Source organism: Eleutherodactylus coqui, chromosome 8, assembly GCF_035609145.1.
Source record: "Eleutherodactylus coqui strain aEleCoq1 chromosome 8, aEleCoq1.hap1, whole genome shotgun sequence".
NCBI classification, from domain to species: Eukaryota; Metazoa; Chordata; class Amphibia; order Anura; family Eleutherodactylidae; genus Eleutherodactylus; species Eleutherodactylus coqui.
In genome coordinates, this window is record NC_089844.1 from 24955738 (window position 1) to 24970159 (window position 14422).

At 46.9% G+C, this 14422-nt stretch overlaps 1 protein-coding gene across 1 annotated transcript; it reads left to right on the plus strand.

Annotated features, from left to right (window-relative positions):
• The first annotated feature begins 1097 nt into the window (after nucleotides 1–1097).
• Nucleotides 1098–10509, plus strand: NIFK (nucleolar protein interacting with the FHA domain of MKI67). Its single transcript, XM_066575336.1, has 6 exons — nucleotides 1098–1253; nucleotides 5562–5690; nucleotides 6739–6847; nucleotides 6921–7132; nucleotides 9915–9977; nucleotides 10058–10509. The coding sequence occupies exons 1-6, from the start codon at nucleotides 1143–1145 to the stop codon at nucleotides 10178–10180; spliced, it is 747 nt and encodes a 248-aa protein (XP_066431433.1). The 5' UTR covers nucleotides 1098–1142; the 3' UTR covers nucleotides 10181–10509.
• The last annotated feature ends 3913 nt before the right edge of the window (nucleotides 10510–14422 follow it).

Below are 14422 nucleotides of genomic sequence, written 5' to 3' on the forward strand. Positions count from 1 at the left end.
TTTCTCGCTGCCGGATCCGACCCGCTCGTCTGCAGGCGGCCTTTTGCAGATATATCAGCAGGCATCCCTCTATCAGGAAATTATTGTTGTCATTACACAAATTCACCACAAGGAGTCGCTTTACTACAGAACTGATGTTCAAACTACAGATTTTTTTGCTGAACAACCCTGCACTATTTGCAATGCGGAGAGGCGGGATGGGGGCGGGGCTAATTCTCGGAATTTAGCCCCGCCCCTTTCATTGCAAATAGTGCAGGGGAGGCAGAGGGGAGGGGGGCGGAAGCTCAGTTCCTGCTCCTGGCTCTTCCATCCTCCCCCCCCCCTGCACAGGAGGACAATCGATATACGTTCGTGTGACTTCACCCTTACCTAATAACCACTAGGTGTCGCTTTATCAGGACTGATGTGATTTCCTGTTCTACCAACAGGTTTCGCCGTTGCCGATTCCATATTCGCCAATTAACGTCACTTCAGTAAAAAGTTGTTAATTTCAAGATTCACCAGCAGATGTCGCTATATCACATTTTTCTTGTTATTCTGCACCTCCACCAGCAGGTGTCGCTTCATTATGATATTTTTGTAGTTTTGCAAATTCCCCGCCAGGTGTCGCTTTATTGCGGAACGAATGATGTCATTCTGCTGACTCTCCACCAGGTGGCGCTTTCCAAGGAAATTCCTGATACCATTTTTACATAGTCACCAATAGGTGTCGCTTCAATCCGTTGCTATTTTTATGATCAAAATTCACCAGCAGGTGGCGCATCTTAAGAAACAGCTGCTGTTATTTTGCAGTTTCACCACTGAGAGTCGCTTCATTAGGAAATAGCGGATGTTGTTTTGAAAATTTACCACAAGGTGTCGCTTCATAGAGTGCAGTGCTATACATCCAACACAAGGTGTCTTTCTTTAGTGATCTGCTTCTGTTATTTTACTACTTGTCCACCAGAGGTCACTAGAAACATTCCAGGTTACCGCCATGTGTCGCTGCTTAGGGATCTGCTTCTGTTATGTATTACTTGTCCGCTAGAGGTCACTAGAGCTAATCAGCGTTCCCTTCAGCTGGTCGCCTTGGTCTTCCGGCCGCGGGGTGGCGCTGTGAGCTGGTCACATCCACGTGTTCAGTCCGTGCGCAGCTGATAGTGATGGCGTCGGATGAGAAGCCGCGCAGCTCGGGGGTCTCTCTGCTCTCTCTGGACCCCAAACTGCAGGAAACCTTCAAGAAGAATGTCCAAAGAGTCCGCAAGAAGCCGAAGGTAGCGCTGCTGTATATGTCCGGGGATGTGTATCATATGTGTCATGCACACATGTGAGTGGGGGAAGGGATGTATGTATGTATGTATGTATGTATGTATGTATGTATGTATGTATGTATGTATGTATGTATGTATGTACAGTGTGTGTATGTATTATAGTCTGTGACCCAGGTGTATATAGCGTGTCCCCTGTAGATAGAGATATATCTATCTGTCTATATACCCGTACGTGTGTGTATCTATACATGTGACCTGCGTGTACATCCTTGTATATAACACGCCCTGCGGTGGATATAATGTCTTGTGACATCATCGCCCTGTTGTCCACGGGGCGCTATGTCACGGCGTGGCCGCCCGCGGGGCGCTATGTCACGGCGTGGCCGTGGACAGGCAGCGTAACGCCTCATGTCCCTCGTCACGACGTGTCCCAGTGCCGACTCCCACAGCCATGAGACCACTTTACACTTTGCTCCCCTGTCCGGATGCTGCGGGGCTCCTCTGTCGCGGCCGGATCTTCTTTCTTCTCACTATTTTTGATCCCCTGCTTTCTCGCGGATCTGCGGCGCGGCCATAGTGACGGCTGCGTACTGCGGCAGGGACTGCTTCCGTTATCTTCAATGGCAGCCGCCCCTGTGGGATCCGCAGAAAAACGAAACATGCTGCGAATTCTTCCTGCATGTGCGATCCGCAGGCCGGGGGGAAAAATCCCATCCGCATCATTAAAGCCCTGCGGCTGCTTGTCCGTCCCTGTGGGTGACGCCTGCGGATCTTATAATATCCGCCCTTGGACATTGGGCCTAAGGCTAATCCTCTGTGGCCGTACCTTGTGCGTTCATGACTGCATTCAGTCTCTTTGGGTCGGGGTCTGCCCGCATGGCACATCCTGACTTGGCAATCTTCGCCCGCTCTTCCTCGTTGAAGCCTCTGAGTCAGATTGTGAGGGCATCTGGTGTGTAGCGCCCTCTTCAGGTCGCCCCCAGATCCTCGATGGGGTTCAGGACTCTGGCTGAGTCATTCCAAAACTGTGATCATCTAGGGAAGCCATCCTTCTGATTTGTCATCTTGGTCTCCCGGCTCTTCTTCTTCTGGTCTTGGCAACACTTCCTGAGTGCCGTCCAGCTCTTGGTGATGTGACTGTTGGGCCATTAATCCCCTTCTTGCTGATGGTCTCCCCTGTGCTCCACGGTACATGTAATGTCTTGGAGATGTCTTGGCCCCTCCTCCTGACTGATATCTTCCAACAATCAGATCCCTGTGACTTCTTGTAAGATCTTTACGGACCAACTAAGAAAATGTCAGGAAAATCCTAGAAGAGCCGAACTTTATATGGGGGAATCGGGATCCCTGTAAATACTGGCAGCGGAGCGCTGACTACTAACATGAGCTTAATGTGATTGGCTAATACGGAACACAACCACACCCCCAAATATAATATAAGCGGGTGTGAGCACTTAGTAACCGCATTGTTGTAGTTTTTGTTTTCCCCTGAGTTGTACTGATGACGAGAGGCGCCGGGCGGAAACATCCTGAAATCCTTCATCTTTGTCCAATTTTTTTCTTATGATGATGAAAATTAGTGTATTAATTCCTCTGGCCGCCTGCAGATGGCCGGATCCCGCCGCAGAATTTTGGCCCGTGTGCAGGGGGCCTTTCAGCGTCAGCTGGGTGTATGTCTTCAGGGGACGTGCTGTACATATACATGACTGAGGCTGTATGTACGGGGCACATACTGTATGTATATAGAGAAGCTCACCTGTCGGGGGCCCCGCACCTCACCGCTACCGCAGCAACGCTCCTTGTGTCAAATCCACCCGCCCTGTCCTGGCGGCCGTCAGGAAACCAATCCACAGAAAAAATAAACTTAATTGACTCTTAAGGAAAATGTCTTCTGCTTTTATTTTAAAGATCAGAACACATTTTCCTTTAGATGTACATATGTGTGAGTTGGGATTTTATACCGTTATGTATGTATAGCTACAAGGCAGATACATAACATCTCCAGGAGGTGTATACATATGTCTGTAGTATGTACCCCGTAGATATTCAGACATATCTGCTTACAACAAGCTGACATATACCGGTATGTATATCTACAGGAAACATGCCTACATGAGTCCAGAAGGCATATAAATGTTTATAACATGTGCGCTGTACATACATGACTGAAGGAAGACTGTATGTACAGTATAACCTCTATAGAGTACATGTATATCTGACTATAGGGCACGTTGTAGGTATTATTGTATCTTGACGCCACCGGAAGCTAGTGGTTTGACAGGAGGAACACACCTCTCACACCCCTAGCTCCTGATAGGGTGAAGGCTGTAAGGTCCTAGCAGCACAGTGTGCATTGATTTGTGCCTGCTCTGGAGAGTTAGGCACAGGGCTACTTTGCTTGTTAGCCTTACATTAATGGCTGTAAATGCTGCCATTTTACCGCTGTAACATCCCAGCATTTACATGTAATAAAGTAAGGCTATCAAGCAAGTAACCCTCCAGGGCAGGCACAAATCAATCCAGCCGCTGCTGCATGTGTGCTCCGTCTCGGGCAGCATTTCAGCCATGCTTACCATTCGTCCGCCGCCTCACGCCTCCGTCATGGGTGTCCCCTCACGCCTCTGAGCTCTGTGACGGCGACTTCCCCGCTAACAAAGGAAAGATGATGCTCCTGGTAAAGCACATTACCGTTACTTTGGCTTCCCTGCTGGGGTTCGGCCTTCTCGGCCGCCGCCGGGAAGCCACTTGCACCTGGGGTTGCGTGGCCGCAGTATCGGCACCCGGTGTATACCTTTTCTAAACATCTTTAGTGTCCTTGCAGGACCTGCAGCCGAAGAAGCTCTTTAGCCAATCAGATACAGGGGGTGTCACCCCTTGTCAATCTTGGATCCACCAGGAATTCCTGGTGGCGTCAAGATACAATAACACCCATGCTCTATACACTGTCTATACACCTGTACATACAGACTTCCCTTAGTCATGTATGTGTTGTATAAATATGTATGAAGTACTGTTTCTATGAAATTAAGACCTACCCCAAAAATGAGCCCTAGTTACACTACATTTAAAAAAAAAAAAAAAAGAGAATAAATCACCTAGCGGGCTCTGTCCAGGTCCTTCCCGCTGCTCTCCAGAGCTCCAGCAGACGTCCTGCACTCCTCGGCCGCTCGTACATCATCACTTCCTGGTTACGGGATTCATAAATCCCACCTCCAGGAAACTATGGTTGTGATTGTCTGAGCAGTGGTCGAAGAACCAATCAATGCAACGCTAAATAAACCAATCACAGCCATCGCATTGGTTCATCCAGCGCTGCATTGATTGGCTGAGCAATGGTTAAAGAGCCAATCACAGCCATTGCTCCTTAGAGGTGGGGTTTATGCATAACCAGGAAGTGATGTACGAGCAGCTGAGGACCGCAGGAAGCGGTCGGAGCTCCGGAGAGCAGCGGGAGGGATGTGGACCGAGCCCGCTAGGTAAGTATAATAAGACCAAGCGCCTCTTTTGGAGGGGGGGGGGGGGGACCCGGTATGTGCCCTGTAAATACACATACATGACTGAGGGAAGGCTGTATGATATAGATGTGTTGGGCGCCCCCTGGGGTTCTCTGCGCTGCGGCACATTGCTGCCTAGTTTGTTCACCCGCTCTTCATTTTGATGCCCCTCTTTTCATATCTGCCACATTTTGTAGAGTGAAATTAATGTTAAAAATGGTACAAGACTCATAATTTTGTCAATCATCGCTTGGCCATTTCCTGGAGCCCGCCGCATGCTGTTCAGGACCCCATGAGCTGCGGCTCAGAATCTGAGTGCAGTTTTTCTGCCAGTAGTTCTTCCTGTTCTGCCCGGTTTTCCTTGTTGGCGCCCGTGCCGTCTCCTTCTGTTCGGGACCGCAGATGTTCTCCCCACCCCTCCCCCTGTCACGTCTCGGTGTCTCGTCTGTGTTTAAGCGTGTAGTAGATGGTGTAGCTGCTGCTTCATGTGCCCGTTTGGATGCACGTAGTTCCTAGGAGGGTAACTTTTGGAGTGTTTGCAATTGTTTATGCATTTATGGATGTGCAGCCCCCTTTGTGGGTTTGTCACAGTTCTCCACTTATCACGCTTCGTGTTCTTTGGGGTGTCAGGAGGATTTTTGGAGGGATGTGTCCGTCCGTCAGTGATGGTAGAACAAATGGCGGTCAGTGCCCTCCGTTATCTGAGGTCTTGTCACCCCCAGAGCCCCCAATGATCTCCTTATACTTAGTGTGGATGTCATGAAAGGGGAATCTGTGACATCTACTGTTACTTATAACTTGTCCTCTGCTCCCGCAGTCGGAGACCCTCACCCCCGGCGTCCTGTACATCGGACACATTCCTAGCGCTTTGTCTGAACCAGAACTCAGGGAGTATTTTGGCCAGTTTGGGACCGTCACCAGACTCCGACTGTCCAGGAGCAAGAAGGTAAAGTAAAAAATCTCACAATGGCTGCAGGGACTTGTAATAAGCAATCAGCTGGATGATATAACACTGAGTGACATCCTGTATTATACTCCAGAGCTGTACTCACTATTCTGCTGGTGGAGTCACTGTGTACATACATTACTTATCATGTACTGATCCTGAGTTACATCCTGTATTATACTCCAGAGCTGCACTCACTATTCTGCTGGTGGAGTCACTGTGTACATACATTACTTATCCTGTACTAAGCCTGAGTTACATCCTGTATTATACTCCAGAGCTGCACTCACTATTCTGCTGGTGGAGTCACTGTGTACATACAGTACATATCCTGTACAGATCCAGAGTTACATCCTGTATTATACTCCAGAGCTGCACTCACTATTCTGCTGGTGGAGTCACTGTGTACATACATTACTTATCCTGTATTATACTCCAGAGCTGTATTCACTATTCTGCTGGTGGAGTCACTGTGTACATACATACATAACTTATCCTGTATTATACTCCGGAGCTGCACTCACTATTCTGCTGGTGGAGTCACTGTGTACATACATTACTTATCCTGTATTATACTCCAGAGCTGTATTCACTATTCTGCTGGTGGAGTCACTGTGTACATACATACATACATAACTTATCCTGTATTATACTCCGGAGCTGCACTCACAATTCTGCTGGAGGAGTCACTGTGTACATACATTACTTATCCTGTACTGATCCTGAGTTACATCTTGTATTCTACTCCAGAGCTGCACTCACTATTCTGCTGGTGGAGTCACTGTGTATATACATTACTTATCCTGTACTGATCCTGAGTTACATCCTGTATTATACCCCAGAGCTGCACTCACTATTCTGCTGGTGGAGTCACTGTGTACATACATTACTTATCCTGTACTGCTCCTGAGTTACATCCTGTATTATACTCCAGAGCTGCACTCACTATTCTGCTGGTGGAGCCACTGTGTACATACATTATGTCTCCTGTCCTGATAGTTTTGTGCTATTTTGCTTCCTCTTGATCTTCTTGGCTCTTTATTTGCAGACGGGCGGCAGTAAAGGTTATGCTTTTGTGGAGTTCCAGTGTGAAGACGTGGCTAAGATCGTTGCCGACACGATGAATAATTATCTGTTCTGTGAGCGGCTGCTGAAGTGTAAGTATCGGCCGCGTCTCTAACCCTTTCCTTGTGGTTGTATGGAGCTGGAGATAACTGTCGCCCCCTACAGGTGAGCTTGTGCCTCCGGAAAAGGTGCACCCCAGGACTTTTGTTCACTGTAACTCCATATTCAAGAAACCGTCTCATCCGGCTGTGAAGAGATACAACAAGCAGCGCAGCATGAAGGAGGGGCAGAAAATGATGGACAGACTCCTGGGAAAAGAGACGAGGCTGCGGAAACGTCTCGCAGAAAAGGGCATCGACTACGACTTTCCAGGATTTGTAAGTATTACTGCGCCATTTCATCGTGACACTGTTAACATAGATTGCGGTTTCTCTTCTCATCTGCAGCCACATCTTGTAGTGTTGATGAGGATTGGTTCTGCTTTGTGTTAAAGGGCCAGCACATTGATTTTAATGAGCTGCACCTGCAATTACCAGCACCATAAAATACACAGGTCCGAACGATCCATATTGTGGTGCTGATGAGCCGCGGTCCCCATCTGATCAGGTATCCAACTATCCTGAAGATGGGTCATCAATAAAAAAAATAGCCCGGAAACCCCCTTTAACACATTAAGGCTGTTTGGCGCCGGCATCAGAGGCTTGGCTGACCAGATTTGATAGAGCGTAGCGTTGGGCTTTTCCTCCTAGTTCTCCCATCCCACAACAGACATCATGTGGGACCCCTGACAGACCCAATTATAAGCTGATGGGGTCCACTGCGGTGCCATTGATGCAATGGAAGTATCACTGCTGCGCTGTGGATTCTGTTCGATAGAAGGGAATAAAAAGCAGCATGTGGTGCCAAATTCTTTCCTTACACCTGCCCGTTTATAGAAGACGAAACGCAGGACCCGACAGTTTGAAGTCGCTTTGCTTTTAGCTCCCCCTCAAAGCCAAGCGACTATCGTCCCGTGTAAACAGGTAGTTCATCTATGACCAACTGCCTGTTTATTCCAAATGGAGGCGGGCGAAAAATCACAAACGTTCTCTGCCTCCATTCACTGAGTGACTATTGCCCTGGGTCAAAGCATAGGAGCGATAACTGTTGTGACGACACTGAAAACCAGGCTGTAAAAGTACCCTTGGTTAATAGTAACAACTTGTTGCCATTTCTGAAATGTTTTTTTTTTTTTTTTTAACCCCTTAATGACATGGCCTATTTTGGCGTTGAGGACCAAGCGATTTTTTTGGTATTTTTCCATCTCCATTTTTCAAAAGCCATAACTTTTTTATTTTTCCGTGGACGCGGCCGTGTAAGGGCTTGTTTTTTGCGTGGCGAGCTGTAGTTTTTATCGGTGCCACTTTTGGGTATATAGACAATATCGTAAATTTTTTTTTTTTTTTAATAACAGGGAGAGAAAACGCATCAATTCTGCCATAGATTTTTTTTTTTTTTTTTTTACAGCGTTAATCATGCAGCATAAATGACACACTAAAATTTTTCAGCGGGTCGGTACGGTAACAACGATACCAAAATTGTTATATTTTTTTTTAGGTTTTTACACTTTTTTTGCAATAAAACCCCCTTTTTTTGGAAATCTTTTTTTTTTTTTCTCTATAGCTGCATTCAAAGTCCTGTAACTTTTTTATTTTTCTATGTACGGAGCTCTTTAAGGGCTTATTTTTTGCGAGACGAGCTGTAGTTTTTATTGGTACCATTTTGGGAAATGTACGGCTTTTTTGATCACTTTTATTGCATTTTTTGTGAGGCAAAATGCTAAAAATTAGCATTTTGCCTCTGTTTTTTAGCGGTTTTTTTTACGCTTTTTGTCGTACAAAATAAAAAGCGTGTTCAACTTTTTGTACACGTCGTTACGGACGCGTCAATACCCAATATGTGGGGTTTTAGTTTTTTTTCCCCTTTTTTTATGCTAATATTAGAAAAAGCATAAAAAAGGGGTTTTTTACATTTTTTTTTTTTTTTACATTTTTCTTTTTTTTACACTTTTTTCTTTTCTTTTTTTTTTATACTATTTGAGTCCCTCTGAGGGACTTACATCACTGTGCCTATGATCGCTGTCATAAGGCATGGCAGAGCTACTGCTCTGCCATGCCTTATCGCTTGTACAGCGATTATAGGCACAGGCAATACAGGACGCCAGTGTCTGGCGTCCTGTTGCCATGGTGACAGGCCGGGCTCTCGCGATAACATCGCGAGTTCCGGCCGGAGACACACAGGGATCGCGATCCCTCTGTGAACTCTTTCCCTGCCGCGATCTACTTAGATCGCGGCAGGGAAGGGGTTAACAGCGGCGGGCGCATCTCCGATGTCCCCCCGCTGTTGGAGCAGGACGCCGGCTGTGACTGACAGCCGGCTCCCGCTGCGGGATAGCGTGGGATCACATGTGATCCCGTGCTATCTCCAGGACGTACCAGGTACGTCATGTTGCGGGAAGTACCAGGCTGCCATGACGTACCAGGTACGTCCAGGAGCGGGAAGGAGTTAAAGAACTTGCAAAACCGCTTCTATAGAGAACATGTTACGTTGTAAGCATATCTGCTTGCATGATGGTGTCCAAACATTTCTGGACACTTAGATTTTTTTCTTTTTCTCCCTGCTGGCGTACCCCCGGATGCTGTGGCGTGTACCCCCAGTTTAGATCCACTGGCTTAGACTGATAAGTAATGATCAGAACACTTAGTATTAGACGGAGGCCATGCGCAAGTGATTTTGGTGTGGCTTTTCTGTAGAATTCACCATATATGTTGTAAAGGATGAAATCTGCAGGGAAGATCCGCAGCAAAGCTTACGTTCCGGGATTAGGAAATCCGGGGGGAAACCTCAATTCTGTGAGACTTTTTTTGCACTTTGTATTGCATCTGTCAATTGTTGCACATGTTCCGCAGAGTCTGAACATATTCTCACCTTTTCGGATGTTAACTATTTTCATTCCTCGTCCGTGAGATGAGATATTGAACTTTGTAAAGGATTGGCATGGAAAGTAAATTAGATTTGCAACCCGTCTTGGATCTGGTCAGACGCAGGTGTGACACATAAAGCCGACTGATGGATTTGCATGGAGGGTAACGATGGTGGTTTTCTCTGTTGTGCCCACAGGCTGCTCAGAAGAAAGTACGGAAGGCTTCTAAGGCCGACGCCAACACCTCCGTAGATAGTCAGGTGAGTGGCGGCAGACCTCACACTGCAGACATCAGACTAACCTGGTCAGGGATTGATATTAACGAGCGGTTTCTTTTTAGGATGTGACCCCAGTGTGCACCCCGTCCGTGCTGGAGAGAAGGAAATCTGCCCGCTTGGAGGCTGTGGATGACAGCGACGATGAGATTGAGCTGAAGTTACCAGATGTCAAAACCAAAAAGTGAAATTACAAACAGATTAAACAAAGACTGTGGAGGCGCCGTGGACTTCAGAGAGCAGCGGCAGAAGCAAAACTGTCCACACGTGGGACGGACGCTTCTTCCACTAACTCTATGTACATAGACTTCTGCCGAGCCTCAGACTGTGCTAATTGATGACAGCAGGCAGAACAAGGACTCTGTAGCGCCCCCTACTCTTGGTATCACCCAGTTGTGATTCTGCTGATTTCACAATTCACCAGTTTCAGAGATTTGTCAGACTTTTATCTTGTGGCTTTATAAATTATGTGGATTTTTCATTCACCGATCGTAATAAATCAAGATAGTTCTCCGTTTCTGTACAAGGCAGGTTGCCGTTCTTCTTCCTCTTCTAGGTCATGTCATGATTTATTGCTTTCACCGTTCAATCATTTGATCTCTGGTCCTGTGACCGGGGATGTCTGGTGGGTGTTTTAACACCTGGATTCATTGTTTTCTATGCAATCTATGGACAAAAACATGAGAAGCAGAGAAGAGTTCTGCTGATCGGGGTTCAGTCTTTGCATCGGTGGCATGTGGAGTTGGTGCTGCCCACGAAAAGCTGAACTTGGTAGTAAGAAAACCTTCTGCATCGTGAGAAGGTTTCATCCGTTCTTTCCTCTCTCCTTCATCTCAGGTACTTTCAAAAGGTTTCCCCACTAATGACTCTAAAGGCATATCCACAGGACAGGAGATAAATGCCCCATCACTGGGGGGCTGACTTCTAGGACCCCAGTTATCACAAGAGTGGCACACCCAAATGACCTATGTAAATTTGCACCTCCATTCATTTCTGAGGGACAGACAGATGGCTGAACACCTTGATTTCCTGTCCCTTTAGAAGTGAATGGATCGGTGATCATGTATGTATGCTGACACACCATTCACATGGGGAATTCGGAATCCAAGGGGTCAGATTCCCCCAGTCATCAAGACATTTAGCCTCCATTACTGTGGCTAAGGGGATAAATGTAAATGTACTTTAGTGGGAAAACTTTAAATAAAAGCAATAAAGTTCTTAATAAACCGTGTGCCAGTGACCAGAAACCCGCTGGGTGCACAGTAGCCATGCACATCACCGCTGCTCTGTGGCGTGGGAAGTGAGATGTGCTCTACACAATAGAGAACCCATGTGGTCACTGGCCCGATGCCACATGGCTCCACAAACTCCTCCACGCACTGCTGATCAATCTTGGCATTTGCAGAAAGAATTTGGAAAATGGCACAATCATTATAGTCATGTTTCCTACGTTGTCCTTCATCCTTACCCTCAATCCCATAACAATAGGTAGCTGATGCCAATGTGCCTTCACCTGTGAGCAGAGACCCCTTTGTCCTACTTCTCTATAGAAGCCGGGCTGTATCCTAGAACAGTGTGGCCCCCAGCTGGCGCATTATCTGCTATTCCGCTGTAATGGAGTGCAGTGGATCTCGGGTACCTAATGGGTAGTCCTCGGCTCCTGTAGTCCGATACAGGCTTCATGTTGGGTGGTATTCTGTCCAAGGGTCTCTTCCACGTGCGTTCAGTATCCTGGGAGCCTATGAACAGCACACAGATGTAATTATATGGGTATATGACTCCTGAAGAAGCGATCTGTGCTTTTCCTCGATTTCCCAAGATAATAAAGGGATGCAGAACTTCCCAAGTAAAATCCCTTTCATTTCACCGTACAACGTTTCAAACCTAAATGAAACAAGAAGGGTTTTTCCTTGCAGTGCTTCCTCCGCTCCCCTTAGGATCCGGTGGCGCAGCAGTTTGATGTCCGTTGCTCTCAGCACATAATGCAGACGGTAATCGATGTCAGCACTTGTTATAATGGGGCATGAGATGAAGCTGATGTTCTGGACTTGGAGCTCGTCTGCCGCCTCCTGTTACTACTTATGCCCATTTATACAGGGTTGGCCATGGAAAAGTAGCCGCCGCTGACAATACTGCGACAGGAAGAACAAGCAAGTGCATTATTTTTCCCAAAGCTTTATTTGGAAGATGCTGGCAGTGCTCCTCGGTGCCCTCTGTGGGCTGATATTTGATTCAGCGGTGATGCTGCGGATGATGTCGTCATCAACTCCAGTCCTCATGCCCACCAACAGGTCATGTTTTCAGGATTTCCTCAGTATTAAACAACTGATGTAATTATGGTCAGCGCCTCAGACATTGCCATGGGTGTTCTTGCTATAGGATATCCTGAAAACATGACCTGCTTGGGGGTCCCTGAGGACTGGAGTTGAGGAACGCTGATCCAGGGTATACAGATAATGGGCGGGCACATTATGCCTTAAATCTGAGCAACATAGTGGCCATAACCTCGTGTTCACAGCTCTCTCTTCTATGTTGGAAAAAGCAGGGTGTTCATTCTTCTGGCGTTCATTCTTCTGGCGAGAGTTGGTTGTGAAACAGTTGAGACGTGGCTGGATAAACCGTGGCGTTGATTTGAAGAAAATCTGGCTCACTATTTGTGTTCCTGACTCCGAGCACCAAACGCCAATTTGCTGGTCTTTTGCGAGTTGGATATTGTCAGTCGACCAGCACCACGTAGTCTGTGAATTCATCTGAGCTGATGGAGGCCATTCCTTGTCCGCTGAAGTACAGCAATGGGTCCAAGAGTCCTCCTGCACTCGGTCAGCAACCACGTACAGTAATGTACGCATTTACGAGCTCTTTCGGTTCCTGCACGTATGTTTTTTACAGTTTCAGGTTCAGAGAGATTAAGCCTCACTGACACGTCGTTCGTGATACATCAACGGGCTGGGACGGTCTCCGAATTGATGTTCAAGCACTATTTGTAATCCGATGTCACGGGTGACTTCGGTTGTCCGGACTGACGAGGAGCCTCGGTTTCTTCATGTTTGTGACAGATCCAGTTTGGTGTCATTTCTGAATATGAAGTTCAGCTGTTGCTTTTGTATCTGGGTACTTGGTGAAGGCCTCTTGCGTTCCCTTTGAGCACCGCCTCCCACAGTAACTATCCGCTGTTGCAGGAAGTAAACCACGGGGCAGATTTAGGAAAGATGTCTAAAAGAAAATCTCTTTTCACCAATAGTAACCAATCAGAGCGCAGCTTTATCTTCTTATACTGCAGGTAAAATTAAAGAGCTTACGGCCGTCTCCTCCAGAGCGTGCCCGGATCCGAGGCTGGCGATTTTTCTGTGAATGCGTATAATCCTCATCTGTTGACTACAGAGACAATGCAATTCTATGCTTTCTGAGATAAAGGAATCTGTTCTCCCTTTTCTAGCAATGGCTGAAGATTGGCCTAATGTTTTGCTGATCCGAAATCTCGGAGAACCAGATGTCGTCAGACTTCATGTTCACTTTATTTTACCTTCATAATGAGGGGTGTAGTTTATATAGTTCACAACAACTATGTGATAATCCAGAATATCCGGTCATTTAGTTAAAGGTAGTTATTTCATGGGAGAAGAAAATAATATCCCGGCTTTCAATTACAGCGTGTATTCCGTGATCACACTGCGCCTTAAACACTTACTGCTCCATCACCCAGATGTGCAAAAAAAGATAGAGCATGCTCGATTTTTCTGCATACTTGTGCACCAAAGGTCCCCATAGAAGTCACTGGGGGCAGTATGCAAAGAGAGGCGTGAAACACTGCATCATTCTGTTGGAAAAAAGGAACACTTCTTTAATTGGCTATTTGAATCGTTGCGTTTGTTTGCGCTCCCAAATTCATATGTCCTGTGGGCAGAAAGCCTCATTGGGCAAAAAAGTTGCGCAAAGGTATGCATGCTTATGTGAAGCCGGCTTTTCACTCACTGGCCCTATCTTAGAGCTTCTGGCCCTCTCACGATTGCCGCTTACATGTATGGTAATTAAAGCTTTGACACCGGAGCGCAGTCTAAAGTCACGTGACACGTTTTTCAGGGATCAGTTTCAGTGTGAGAGATCATCAGTGCTAGACTAGTCGGGACCAGGATTTCGCTGCCAAGCTTGTGGGGATTTTCTCATTTAACAGTTTGGAGAGTAAACGGAGAATGGCGTGATTGAGGGAAAACATCCAGCAAAAGGGCGTCCTGCAAACAACCCGTACCTGAAAAGGGTCAGAGGAGGAATTGTTCTCGTAGGTCATTACTTGGAGCAGCCACATGCAGTGCTGCTGTTCCAACTTGCCTATCTCCACCATACTTTAGCACGATGGTCTATATAAGAGCAGGCCTTGAAGAGAGTTCACGGGGAGAGTATATAGATAAGGGCAAGATCGAGGAAAGACATCC